Source organism: Zea mays, chromosome 1 (assembly GCF_902167145.1).
Source record: "Zea mays cultivar B73 chromosome 1, Zm-B73-REFERENCE-NAM-5.0, whole genome shotgun sequence".
In the NCBI taxonomy this organism is placed as follows: Eukaryota; Viridiplantae; Streptophyta; class Magnoliopsida; order Poales; family Poaceae; genus Zea; species Zea mays.
In genome coordinates this window covers 283086300-283100899 of record NC_050096.1, presented here as the reverse complement: position 1 = coordinate 283100899, position 14600 = coordinate 283086300, and the positions used below count along the sequence as shown (strand labels likewise).

The following is a 14600-nucleotide window of genomic DNA, read 5'->3' as shown; positions in this document are numbered from 1 at the left end:
GTGCAACTCCGAAGAAGGTGAGGAAAGCCTTCCTCCTCTTAGCAATAGGATGTCCTAATCACCCAGGGGTTTTCCATCTGGTAGACGAAAAGAAAGGTCTATTAATATCGGGGAAAAGGGGAAGAGTGTTTCTTGGGGGTAAGAGGTGTTTTCTGGTTAAGGCAACTTTTAAGGTCAGGGCTATGGTCTACGGCCAGTCCTATAGGCTCTGATACCACCTGAAGCGTCCCGATCCTTTGGGACTCAAATGTGATACAATTACTAGTCCCAGGAGGCTAGTAATCACATTCATTACTTCAAATAGTTACAGAGTCTGAATAATGTTATTACAATACCGGGGGATACAAGCTCGGGAGTGAGCCGAAAAAACACAAGGCGCAGTGGAAGATAAAATAGCCCAAGCCACAGGCAGAACTGGGTGAAGACACAGCCCCATCAATCAAGCATAGCAGAAAAGAAGTCTTCAGCTGCTGAAAAACATAAATAAATCTGGGTGAATACACTAGGTATTCCGCAAGCCCACCCAGCTCCCGTAAAGAGAAAGTGACCTATATGGTACATGCTTTATATGGTGGAGTTGAAGTCACTCATACTTTTTCAGAGAAAGGCAGTATTCGTTATTTATGGTTTTCCCAAGACAATAGAAGTAACACTTGCTTGACCACCACTGAGCTTCCTGCTCCCGTGGTACCACTTTCTTTTCAGAAAATACACACACATTTCCCTGTTCCCGGTTGTAGTAGAAACACTAATTGTCATACCATACCAGACTCGTCCATACCAGTGGACACGGACTATTCGAATAGGTTTAGACTCTGCGCAGAGGGGTACACTTTACCCACTAGTCCGGCTCTGCGATCTCATGGCCAATGAGACCCGAATCCGAAACTCTTTCCTTCCTTGTACGTCCGAACCTTAACGGTTATACCGGAAGGAGTCAGGCCACCGCCATGTCCAAACCGGACAAAACATTCCCCCTCCTTATCCTCCCGGTGCTACCCCAGCCTTCATAACCCTGGGGTTGGACCGTACGAGTTTAGATCGAGTGGCTACCCACACAGCCTCAAGTGGTTGTATTTTTTGAGAGTACAGGTAATGAAAGATGACAAACCGGTCCTTATACGAGAGGACGATCCTTCTGCTCACACCTAAACCAGCTGAGCCAACACCTTAGGCCCTCCCCTAAACCAGGGAGTCCCTGATCATCCTACTCACCAGGTGATGAGGGTGAGTACCCTTCATCGCACACATTTGGAAAACATTCCACTTGTACCCTTTTCACTTGCCCCATATCTTTTAATCAAAGTAATAGTTAATGCGGGCTCTCTCGTGCTCACCATGCAATTCAATTCCCATCCCATAATCCAGGCTTAGGCAGTGGTAGAGAGAAATAGGTAAATAATGCATCAAGGGAAGGATGGACTTGCCTTCGTCGAAGCTTTCCTGGCACAAGAGGTTAATCTCGGAGGGGTCGGGTTCTTGCCCTTCTTCCGGAGCTAAGAGTTCCGGAGGATCAGATCCCTCTTCCGCTAATTAAACACAGATAATAACAATACATCAAACATAGTGACCTTTGTGGGGTGTGCAAATTTTTATACTTTATTATTTTTGTGCCCTAATAATTTATTTAGACAATTTTTGGTGCATAAAATATTAGCATCTAAATATATATGTGAAAATGAGAAAAAGAAATAGGAAAAGAAAAAGAGAAGGAATTCTCCAGCTGACTGGGCCAAGGGAGGGGATTTCGGCCCACTCAGCGCGGGCGCGGGCGCGCTTGCGGCCCAGCTGCGAGGGAGCGACGGCGGGGGACGGCGCTGTAGCGCGGGCCCACCAGCCAGGGAGAGAGGGGGGCTAACGGCGTTGACGGCAACAGAGGGGGGGGAAGGGGCTCGACCGGGGCCGGTCGACGGCGAGCTCTGCGGCGGTTCTCCGCCGCCGGTCCGGTTTTGCGACGGGGAAGCGGTGGCGGAGCATGAGTGGTAGATGGGGATCACAGGGGCGGGGCGAATTTTGCCTGTGGGGGCCTATGGCGGCCGATCCGCGGCACGGTGGCGGGTGCCCGCGGCGGCGAAGCCGCCGGTGAGTTTTCCGGCCATAATTGAGTGGGGGAAGTGGTGTGTCGTGAACGTGGGAGTGTGGCGGAGCTCTTGGCACGACTTAATTGAACGGAAGATCGCTAGAGAGGGAGAGTGGAGCTCACCGGAGCAGTGAAGGGAGCACGGCGGCGCTTGCTTGAACGGCTCGGGGAGGAGGGCAGTGGGGGTGGCTGGAGTTGTGTGGCGAAGACGGGGCTCAGGCGGGTCCTTTTATAGGCGCTCGGCGGAGGGAGGGGGATGGGGGAGACGGCGAGCACCGGCGAGCTCGCCATGATGGCGGAATTTGTGCTAACGCCGATTGGGACGGCTCGGGCAGGCTGAGGGGGTGAGAGGTCGGCTCAAGCACAGTGGCGGGGTTGTCGCGGAGGCTGACGAGCATTAATGGCGAGGCGACGAGGCGAGGGGCGCTCGGCGGCGGACGCGCCGGTGAGGGATGGGCGAGGGAGATGGAGCTGACGAGTGGGCCCTGGCTGCCAGCGAGAGGAGTCTGCGCGAGAGGGAGGGGTGAGGCGCTGACGGGCGGGGCCCGGGTGTCAGCGGAAGGGAGCGGCGGGCGGATTGGGCCGCCTGGGCCGGGAAGAGAGGGGGGATGCAGGCGCGCGCGAGCTGGGCTGGAAATCGACCCAGCCGAGGGAGGGGAGAGAGTTTTCCTTTTTCTTTTCTTATTCTAATTCTTTTCTTTTCCTTTTCTACTTTTGTGTCTTTTTGTTTCTTTTTCCCTTGCAACAAAAATTCTCTAAATGAACTTGGGTGATAAATATGGTCTATGTGAGGTGCTCCAATTATTTTAAGTGTATGCATATGATTAGGTGACCTAGGGGTAGAGTTAAGGGAGAAGGATCAAATGAGGGGGGGGGAATTAGGGGGGTTAGGGTTTCAAACCTCGGGTTGGGATTTTTGGGATGTTACAGCCTCCCTGCTACTTGTTGGTTTGAGAGCAACGGTTTGAGGCTCATGGATCGGCATTGGGCCATTCAACGCCTCATCAACATATCTTGCCTCCTTGATCATCATTCGCCCGCTTACAAACTTTCCGAGTATTTCCTCAGGCGTCATCTTGGTATACCTAGGATTTTCATGGATAGAGTTTACAAGATGAGGATCAAGGACAGAGAAGGACCTTAGCATAAGCCGGACGACGTCGTGGTCTGTCCATCTCGTGCTTCCATAGCTCCTGATTTTGTTGACCAGGGTCTTGAGCCCTGTTGTACGTTTGGGTTGGCTCCTCCCCCCTGATCATTGCGAACCTTCCTAGTTCGCCCTCCACCAATTCCATCTTGGTGATCATGGTGGCATCGTTCCCCTCATGCGAGATTTTGAGGGTGTCCCAAATCTGCTTGGCGTTATCCAAGCCGCTCACCTTATGGTACTCTTCCCTGCACAAGGATGCTAATAGAACAGTGGTAGCTTGTGCATTTTTGTGAATTTGTTCATTGATAAACATGGAATTATCCGTACTATCAAATTGCATTCCATTTTCTACTATCTCCCATATACTTGGATGAAGAGAAAACAAGTGGCTACGCATTTTGTGACTCCAAACTCCGTAGTCCTCTCCATCAAAGTGTGGAGGTTTACCAAGAGGAATGGAAAGCAAATGAGCATTCGAATTATGCGGAATACGAGAATAATCAAAAGAAAAGTTTGAGTTGACCGTTTTCTTTTTCTCATCGTCGTCGTCTCTTTGGGAAGAAGAGGACTCGTCGCTGTCGTAGTAGACTATCTTCTTGATGCGCCTCTTCTTCTTCCCGTCCTTCTTCTTGTGACTCGAGCCAGAGTCAGTGATCTTATCATCTCGTGGCTCGTTGAAGATGGACTCCTTCTCTTTGTCATTGACCACCATCCCCTTTCCCTTAGGATCCATCTCTTCGGGCGATTAGTCCCTTTCGTGAAGAGAACGACTCCGATACCAATTGAGAGCACCTAGAGGGAGGTGAATAGGTGATCCTGTTAAAACTTAAAACTTAAAGCCACAAAACTTGATTAAGTGTTAGCATAATGAAATCAAGTGGCTAAGGACCGAGCTCTTATGAAACACAATAGTCACAGTGAGAACAAGCACAAGAGACACGATGATTTATCCCGTGGTTCGGCCAAGTACAACACTTGCCTACTCCACGTTGTGGCGTCCCAATGGACGAGGGTTGCACTCAACCCCTTTCAAGTGATCCAAAGATCCACTTGAATACCGTGGTGTTTTTCTTTCTTTCACTATATCCGATTTGCGAGGAATCTCCACAACTTGGAGCCTCTCGCCCTTACAAATGATGATCACAAAGAAGCACAGATGTAAGGGAGGGAAAAGCAACACACACAAGTCTCAAAAGCAACAACACAAACACGCACACTAGTCACAACTTGAGCTCTAAGTTCACACACGGAGTTCTCAACTCAAGAGGAGCTCAAATTGCTATCACAAAGAATCAAATGCGCTAGAATGAAGTCTCGGTGCTTAGAGATGATCAAAGAATGCTTGTGTATCTCCTCCATGCGCCTAGGGGTCCCTTTTATAGCCCCAAGGCAGCTAGGAGCCGTTGGAGGCAATCAGGGAAGGCAATTCTTGCCTTCTGTCGAGTGGCGCACCGGACAGGCACTGTAGCATGTCAGGTGCAGACTGCCTTCCTAAACTGGCGCAACCGACCGTTGAAGACTTGGAGCCGTTGGCGCACCAGACACTGTCCGGTGCACACCGGACTGTCCGGTACCCCATCTAACCGTTGGCTCGGCCACGCGTCACGCGTGGATTGCGCGGCTGACCGTTGGCTCACCGGACAGTCCGATGAATTATAGCCGTACATCGTTGATCGCTTCCCGAGAGCGACGACTTCGCCGTGGATGGCTCACCGGACAGTCCAGTGATTTATAGCCGTACACCGTCGTCGAGTCCCGAGAGCGGACTGTTCACCGAGACTGGTCCTGGCGCACCGAACACTGTCCGGTGCACCACCGGACAGTCCGGTGCACCCAGACCGAAGCTGTATTTGGCTGTACACAGCCAATCCTTTTCCTTATCGATTTCTCCTGTTTCTAGCACTTAGACACAATACATTAGTCTTCAAAACAATGTACTAAGTCTAGAAACATACCTTGTACCTTGATTTGCACTTCTTGAGCCTTTGGCACAATTTAACACTTAAATCATTTGTGTTGGGCACTTAATCACCAAAATACTTAGAAATGGCCCAAGGGCACATTTCCCTTTCAGAAATATTTGTTAACACCACCAGTGTTGAAGGCATCCAAGGCAGGAGTGCCTTTCAGATTGTATATTGCAGTGCAGGAAAGGGTGATTGGTGTTGTTCTTATACAAGAACATAGCGGGAAGGAGAGTGTGGTGGCTTATTTAAGTCGTCGCTTGCTGGACAGCGAAAGCAGGTATGCGTTTATCGAAAAACTTTGTTTATCCCTATATTTCGCGTGCACCAAGTTTAGACACTATTTACTCTTAAGTACTTGTATCGTAGTGTGTCTAACAGACGTGATTAAATATATGTTACAGAAGCCGATTCTTAGTGGTTGGGTCGGAAAGTGGGCATTTGCTTTGATAGAGTACGATCTAATTTATGAATCTTTATCTTCTATGAAAGGGCAAGTTATAGCTGATTTTATAACTGATCATAGGGTTGATGTAGAGCAGGAAATCTCATGTCTTAATGCTTGTACTTGGCAATTATTTTTTGATGGTTCTGTATGTAAAGAAGGGCAGGGAATCAGCTATGTTTTGGTGTCACCAAATGGTCTAGTACATGAAACATGAATTAGGATTGAATACTGCTGCACTAACAATCAGATTGAATATGAAGCTTTGTTGTTTGGGTTAATGCGTTTAGATGGTATGGGAATAAAAGATGTAGACATGTTCGGGGATTCGTTGCTTGTGGTACAGCAGGTGAGAGGGGAGTTTCAGTGTTTAGATGGTATGTTGCGTAGTTATTTAGACAGATGTCTAGATATTGTTAAAAAAATTGGATACTTTCACTATTGTGCATATATCTAGAGATAAGAATAGTAGAGCTAATTTTTTGGCACAGCAAGCATCAGGATATAACGTAGAAAGAGGGCAATTCTTTATTCAGAAGGAACCGATGTTTGGAGGCATCAATAATATAGAAAGGAGTAACTCAGGCCATAAAAAATTCGAGACCGAACTGCAAGATGGGATGGATAATGCTGATTGGAGGAAACCATTAATCAAATGTCTGCAAAACCCCAGCAATACCAAAGATAGAAATGTTCGGAGGCAAGTTTTGAAGTATACTTTAATGAAGGGTGTCGGTACCCTGAAACTAGGGTACCCCTTACTACAGTATGAAGACGCAGTACCCACGCGGCTATCTTTAGTCGCGTCGTAAAGGAGTTGTGCGTGGGACCAGGCCGTGACTCGCTCCAACCTCGGGTGATTACTCTGGGTCCACAACAGCGTCTGACCCCGTCACATGGGTGGGTCCGGAACCACCACGTGTCAAGAGAAAGTGATGTTCTCCAAGATATCAACAGTGAACCCAGACCCCCATGGGAGGGCACCGGACCACTGGATATACAGTCTGAACCTCCAAGTTGGTCCAGGACCCGTCCAGGACCCCCATGTGTACGAACCGGACCCCTAGAATATGATCCGGACCCCCTCGTATGGGGTCCGGACTGCCCACAGTGGGGTCCCAAGGCCTTACTTAAGGACCAGATGGGAGTCCGGAGCTGACACATGTCCAGACCTGCTCTAGTGCGCTCCGGACCTATCCACATACACTCCTGCTCCCCGCTCAGGCGGAGCCCCGATGCTGCCACGTGGCATGCTGCACGTGACGTAAGCCAACGGGTGGAGCCTGACGTAAGGCCTCTGGGCTACGTGGCCTCTGCATTTATTGCGGATAAGGCGCGCTGCCTGTCCATTCCACTGGCAGGCGGTGTGCCGCCTCAGCATTTATTGAGACCTGTCCATTCCGCTGGTAGGCGGCGACCTGTCCATTCCGCAGGCGGCGTGCCTGTCCATTCCACTGACAGGCGGTACACCCATACTGTCGCGTGCACTACGCTCATCATTACTCGCACGTTACCAAGGAAGCAGTCGTCGCATATCAATACTACGTGGACTGCGGACATCAGGAGGCCGGGAGATTGCTCAGCCGTTAGTTGCATTAGTTACTTCTATAATGTATTCCTTCCATTATGTTCCTGGGCTCACATGTCGGGGCTCAGCATCCTTGTATGTGCCCCCCTTGAGCTATAAAAGGGAGGGCACACGACGTTACAAAAAAGACTCACAAGCTCTCAGGTTCACTCAAGCTCTCAAGCACACAAGACACTCATACTCAATACATCACACAGTGGAGTAGGGTATTACGCTCCGGCGGCCTGAACCACTCTAAATCCCCGTGTTCACTCGTGTTCATCGATCATCTAACAGACATGCAAAACGCTTAGGCCCCTCCTCATCTTAGGATTTAGGGCGGGTGCGTTCCGCCACCCGTCCGGAGAATTTTCCTCTCCGACAGAGGGTGAGTTGTATCGGCGGACGATAGATGGTTTGCTGCTGAAATGTTTAGATGAGGAGGAGTCAAAAGTAGCTATGGGTGAGGTCCACGAAGGTATGTGTGGCACACATCAGTCGGCCTCTAAAATGAGGTGGATGCTAAAACGAGCAGGGTTTTATTGGCCGACCATGATGGAGGATTGTTTTAGATATTTCAAAGGGTGTGAGGTGTGTCAAAGGTTTGGGGATATTCAATCAGCGTCAGCTAGCACATTGCATCCTATTATAAAACCATGGCCATTTAGAGGGTGGGGTTTAGATTTTATTACTGAGATTCATCCATGCTCATCTAGAAGGCATCGTTTTGTGTTGGTGGCTACAGATTATTTTACTAAATGGACTAAAGTCGTGCCTTTAAAAAACATGACGCATAAGGAATTAATTAATTTTGTATTAGAGCATATTGTATACAGATTTGGCATTCCACAAACATTAACAACAGATCAAGGAGCTGCTTTTATGTCTCACCTATTTAAAGATTTTGCCAAATCTTTGCGGATCAAGTTATTGAATTCGTCGCCGTACTATGCGCAAGCTAATGGGCAGGCCGAATCTAGCAACAAAGTGTTGATCAGGTTGATAAAGAAGAAGATTGCAGAAGAACCGAAGAGGTGGCATGAAGTATTGTCTGAGGCGTTATGGGCTCATCGGGTATCTCGACATGGAGCAACTAAAGTGACACCATTTGAATTGGTTTATGGACAAGAGGCGGTGCTTCCTATCGAGGTGAATTTACAGGCTTGTAGAGTAGCTTGTCAAAATTCGTTATCGACTGAGGTATATGGTGAGCTAATGCTAGACAGAATTGATGGGAATAATGAAAGTCGATTAACAACCTTAAGGGAAATAGAGAAAGAAAAGCTAAGAGTGGCGAGAGCTTATAATAAAAAGGTGAAGGAGAAATCATTTCAGATTGGAGAGTTGGTATGGAAAACGATTTTACCCGTGGGAGTCAAAAATAATAAATTCGGCAAATGGTCGCCGAATTGGGAAGGATCATTCAAAGTTGTAGGTATTGTGCACGGAAATGCATATTTCGTTGAGGACTTACAAGGAAGGAGATTACCCAAGGCCCTCAATGGTAAGTATTTGAAAAAAATACTATCCTAGCATTTGGCAATAGGCATGCTAAGATTTGAAACTAGAAGTGGAGCTAAAGTCTCATTATAGCTGGAGCCGGGTATAATCTAATAATGCTTATACCGGCTAAAATGAGCAGATCGTATGGGCACGTAATAGCACATGTGAAATCAGTTTGGTTAGGAATATACTTTTGATTAGTGCTCTATGAAGTAGGGGCGAGCTTGGTTGGTAGTAGACGGTCAGCTTCAGGAGATGTGGATCGAGACGTCCAGGAGGTCTGAATCGACGAAGTCGTTTCAACCAAGGGGCCGGAGCAGACGCGCGGTGGGAGGTTGCTCAGGCCGAAGACGACAGTATCACCTGGAACCGCGTGCTCGAGCCGTCGCCGGGATGGTGATGCTTCGCGTGACGGCGGTGTGCTGGTGCCCTCACCAGACGCTGGTGCTTCATGCCTCATGCGGCCGTCGTAACGCTGGTGTGCCACGGCCACGGTGGTGCTGATCGCGACCTAGGGTGGTCACGACGCACGACGCGCCGAGGAGACTCCGTGCCGAGGAGGGCTTCGTTGCTAGGCGGGGCATCAGACACGGGCTGAAGCGGAAGAAAGAAAGAAACAATTGGTCGCATATGTGAGTGGGGCCATTTTGGTTTAGGCACTTTGCGGGGATGTGCCTAAGGTTGCTGTGCACCTGTGCACTTGAGATATGGCCGGTGAGCAGATATTGCTAAAAATAATAATAATAGGGGTGTGAGTAGGTATTGCTAAAAGTGTCATATGAGCCGATTCGATATAAGAATCGATGATGAGGTGTTTTTCGGCACATTATATTTGCTCGAAAAACAGGGAGGCATGTGTTGAATGTGAAATTTATGATCTGTTGGTGCAGGGCTGTAGAAGGTATACGAAGTTGCATGCTGCAAAATAAAAAAGAAAGCAAGTTTTTAACAGGCATATAAATGAGATGCACGGCGATATATGACCAGTAATACATAATCAAGAGGCATGTCAGGATAATCACGCAAGGCTACAAAAGTGGAATCTGTTAGAATTATTCCTATTGTTTAGGCTAATTCCTATTATTTAGTGAAGATAGCTCCTGTTATTTAGATTAAGTTAGTTATTAGGCTTCGGAATCGACTATATAAATATGTTGTAAGCTACAGTAACGCCGACAGAAGAAAAAAGGAGCCTACAATTATCATTTTTTTCAATCTGTTATCTATTTTCTTTCCCTTGCTGGGAGGCCTTAGTCTCCCTTCTCTTTCTCTCCCAGCCGCCAGCCGCCGCCGCACTCTCCCAGCCGCCAGCCGCCGCCGCGGCCGCCGCAAAAAACCCTAACCCCCAATCCACCAATGGCGTCGAGCAGCCCCGACCTTGCCGACGACGGCTTCGCGGCGCCGCGCCTCTTCTCGCAGGGTGTCTCCTACACATACGACGACGTCATCTTTCTCCCGGGCTACATCGGCTTCCCCGCCGACGCCGTCGACCTCTCCACCCGCCTCTCCCGCCGCGTCCCGCTATCCATCCCCTGCGTCGCGTCCCCGATGGACACTGTCTCCGAGGCCGCTATGGCCGCGGCCATGGCATCACTCGGCGCCGCCGCCGTCGTGCACTGCAACACCGAGCCCCACTCCCAGGCCGCCATCGTACGCGCTGCCAAGTCCCGCCGCCTCCCCTTCGTTTCCTCCGTGCCCTTCTTCTCCCCGTCCTCCTCCCCGACGCTCAACGATTTCGCTGGCAGCGAGTACGCCCTCGTCACCGAGCGCGGAGATTCGCTCTCCAGGCTCGTCGGCATCGCTGTCGCGGCCGATGCTGCCTCCCGCGAGGTTCCCATCTCTGTCTCGGAGTACATGCGACCGACGCCGCGCTCAGCCTCCTCTGCCTTCGACTTCGAGGAAGCAGCAACCTTCCTTGCCGATGAGGGTCTGGATTACGCTCCTCTCGTATCCGATGATGGTGAGGTTGTCGATCTCATCACCGCCAAGGACGTGGAGCGCATCCGGAGTTATCCCAAGCTGGGCAAGCCGTCTCTCGGAGCCAACGGGAAGTTTGTAGTTGCGGCTTCCATTGGGACTCGTGAGGATGACAAGGGAAGACTGGAGCAACTAGTTAAGGCCGGGGCAAATGCTATCGTGATTGATAGTTCACAGGGGAACTCCATATACCAGCTCGATATGATAAAGTTTGCGAAGAAGATGTATCCGGAGGTGGATTTGATCGGTGGTAATGTGGTGACAATTGCACAGGCCCAGAATTTGATTCAAGCTGGTGTGGATGGATTGCGTGTTGGAATGGGATCGGGCTCAATTTGTACCACCCAAGAGGTTTGTGCTGTTGGAAGAGGACAGGTAAATGCTAAAATCCTCATGAACTCTTGTTTTTTCTGTATTCTAATGCATCACCATCAGCTTACTTCATTTAGCTTGCTGTCAAATTTCTTGGCTTACCCTACCATTAGATATTTAGGTAGGTAGGGTAGGATCAGCACACACGCTCTTTTTTGTTGCTCTCTGAGCTGTCTTATGATCTGAAGTTATATTAGATGGCCATGACCAAGGTGGAAACAAATTTTGTCTGTCCTTGGCTCCTTACTAAACATCCTGAAATCATTGCTATCAGTGCATGCATCCAATTCTGATTTGATGACATCAGAGCATCTATTGTCTTTGCCTTTCTCAGCTAGGTAGGGCATATGTAGTCCTCTTTTCATCTGCTTGGAAGACACTGATGTGTACTTGGTCTAATTTTGAGCTTTTAACTTTACCTTTGAACTTTATATGAAGTAATTAGGACATTGAAAATTGTTGGGATTTTTTATTAGGTGCTGTCACCTTCCATTCATATTCTTGCTGCTTGCTGGTTGCGTACCGTGTTTATACAGGATATCATGGTCATAGATTTGTCTAGACCTGGTACAGTGCTTTGCCCTATGGTATATTGTAGTGACAAAATAATTTCAATACTGATGCTTGTGTTTGATCTTTGATGTTCTTTTTGTGTTGGTGGACCAGGCAACAGCAGTATATAAGGTTTCATCTTATGCCAAGGATCACAATGTACCGGTTATTGCTGATGGTGGAATTTCAAACTCTGGGCATATTGTGAAAGCTCTGTCGCTGGGGGCATCCACTGTTATGATGGGCAGCTTTTTAGCTGGTAGTCATGAAGCTCCTGGTACTTATGAGTATAAGGTAGACAATTTGTATATTAAAGTTTTTGCTATTTTGAAATGAGTTAAAGTTCTGGTTTTTCTTTTCGTTTAAGTGACTACCATAAACAAAATATTTGTATGCATTTTGATCTTTCTGACCGTGGTGACTGTCAAATTCCTATAGCCATTTAGAGCGTGAGATTTTCATACTGAAGATCACATGCCATCCACATGCAGATGTTAAGCCCATATGGCCACTGCAATGAAACAAATCCTTTATATAAAGTTATCAAGGGAGTGTAATTAATGTGGCTTATATGATCACTGAATGACACATGGATACATGGTTAACCATGCTGGCCAGAATATAAGATATTTTAGGCTAGGCCCCAAAATAAATGAACTTCTACAGTTTAATTAAAACTTTCTTATGCTTGACCAATTTTAATGAAAAGAGCGAAAAAATTGTATCATTAGATACATCATAAAATATATTTTAAAATAGTGCACTATGCACTTAATTGGTGTCATAAATACCCTTCTACATAAAGTTGGTCGAACCTAAAATAGTTTGATTTTGGTCGCAATGTTGTCAGTATATGATATGTTTGGTTGTTTCATGCCATTTTGCCAGTTATAATTTGTACTGACTGCATATAAAGTAGCCATAACCAACTATCTACGCCGTTCTGTTTGAAGGAACATATCAAGTGCATATACACTTCATAGACCAACATTTTTGTATTTGAAGCTTTTGCACCAGTGGTTATCTTCCTAGATCTCTGTAGTTGATTGTTTCGGGGTCATATATATTATATATAAGCTACACGATTATATAACTGCATTCAGTCTCCAAAAATGTTACTCGTTACTGGATGAAGCCACACTTTATGACTCACCCCACTACTGGAAGTTTGTTAGTGGGCCTGAACCAGGGCAGACCCAGTGCCGGAGACAAGAGTGGGGTCTAGAGAAGGGATAATCCGAGGCAAGCCTTGTCTCTGTGGAGCTGTTTCGAACCTGTGACCCAGTGACTCAGTGAGGCAGCTCTCACCATTGCACCAGGCCTGCTTTTATTGTGGTTTGAATCAGAAATGTTAAACAATTGTAAAAAATGTTTTCTTTCTGGCTATGTTTATTTTACCCGAGTTTTGCAATCTGATGCATGTGTCAATTCTAGTATTTTATTTATCACATAAGTTGTTTCATACATTGTTAACTCATGTTGTCTGGCTGCTATATTATTTTGTGTCATTCTATGTCTGACGCATGAAACTTTCATCTGCTCTTTAATGAAAATGTTTTGAGTTATAACTCTTGACACGCTACTTTTAGGACGGCCGCCGAGTCAAAAAATACAGAGGCATGGGCTCTCTTGAAGCCATGACAAAAGGGAGTGATGCAAGGTATCTTGGTGATACACTCAAGCTCAAAGTCGCGCAGGGCGTTGTTGGAGCAGTAGCTGACAAAGGTTCTGTACTGAGGTTCATTCCTTACACAATGCAAGCAGTTAAGCAAGGATTACAAGATCTTGGCGCAGATTCTGTCCAGTCAGCTCATGATCTTTTGCGATCAGAGACACTCAGATTAGAGGTATTTTCAGGGCTGCAAACAAGTTATATTCCAACATGTTTTAGGTTTTAACGTCAATTGTCTAAGATTGGAGAAATTCATCTTGCTTCATTTACAGAAAGATTGTTTAAACAATTTAAGTCAAACTATATTACTACCTACAAGTAGGTTTGTTTTTGGAACCAGCTCCAAGGTTCAGTAGATTATTTAGTAGTCTTCACCGATCCATATGAATCTTAGAAAGGTTAAAATGTTGTAGTAATTTGGAGATTTTAGGTTGGATTAGGATAAGGAGTTTGTATTGTTGCTAGTGGAAATAGCGAATGCTCCTCACCTGTGTCTACTGCTTGCTCATCGCTGTTTAGATTGAGAAAGCGCAGTGGCTTTAGCTGCCTCCCCTCCCTGTGCACACACACAAATCCATCTTTATTTTCTGAGAACATATATTACTAGCCAAAAGCTGAGCATCTGTTTTAGAAAGCGTACTGACTGATTTGATCTTTATTGGTCATTCTTGCCAGGTGAGAACTGGTGCTGCCCAGGCTGAAGGAGGTATCCATGGACTGGTTTCATACGTGAAGAAGGCATTCTAGTTCCATAATCAAACAAAGAAGTATTGGAACGATAGTGGTTAGCTGCATGATATGGAGGGGGGGGGGGGGTGCGATGCTCATTTATCCTACCTGGCAAAAGCTCAGCAGCTTGTCAGCAAAGATTGTCGAGTTGGGCAGCAAGTGTACCATCTACTTGGCGTCATAATAATATTAATAAACCTCTGGCATCGTAACTGTTGTATAAGCTCACAGCTTGTCATCTAAACTTTTTTGCCCAATTTTGTTAAAAGAGTAAAACCTCAATGTTGTACCTTGTATTATTATGTGTTCGAAGAATGGTTGATAATAGTGGTTTGTCTCTAAAGTTGACATCCTGGCTAGTGTGTTACTGACAATTGAAAGGCTTTCGTAAAGTGGGTTGCTTGAACAAATTTGTTGAGCCAATTTTTCTAAGTTGCAGCTGGTCCTACGCAGGTTTTTGAGCAAAAATGCCTGTGATCCGAACGTGGTTTAGATTTGAATTGCTTTAGACCCGACAAAATTTTAGCAGGCTTTCACTGTGATTATTGTAGGAAGCTACAACTAATCGTCTTACTGATGCTTATTAGTG

The 14600-nt window shown here is 46.9% G+C and overlaps 1 protein-coding gene across 1 annotated transcript; it reads left to right on the top strand.

Annotated features, from left to right (window-relative positions):
* Positions 1 to 10036: 10036 nt before the first annotated feature.
* On the top strand, positions 10037 to 14356 carry LOC103644011 (inosine-5'-monophosphate dehydrogenase). Its single transcript, NM_001353088.1, has 4 exons — positions 10037 to 11061; positions 11725 to 11904; positions 13200 to 13457; positions 13958 to 14356. The coding sequence occupies exons 1-4, from the start codon at positions 10066 to 10068 to the stop codon at positions 14027 to 14029; spliced, it is 1506 nt and encodes a 501-aa protein (NP_001340017.1). The 5' UTR covers positions 10037 to 10065; the 3' UTR covers positions 14030 to 14356.
* The last annotated feature ends 244 nt before the right edge of the window (positions 14357 to 14600 follow it).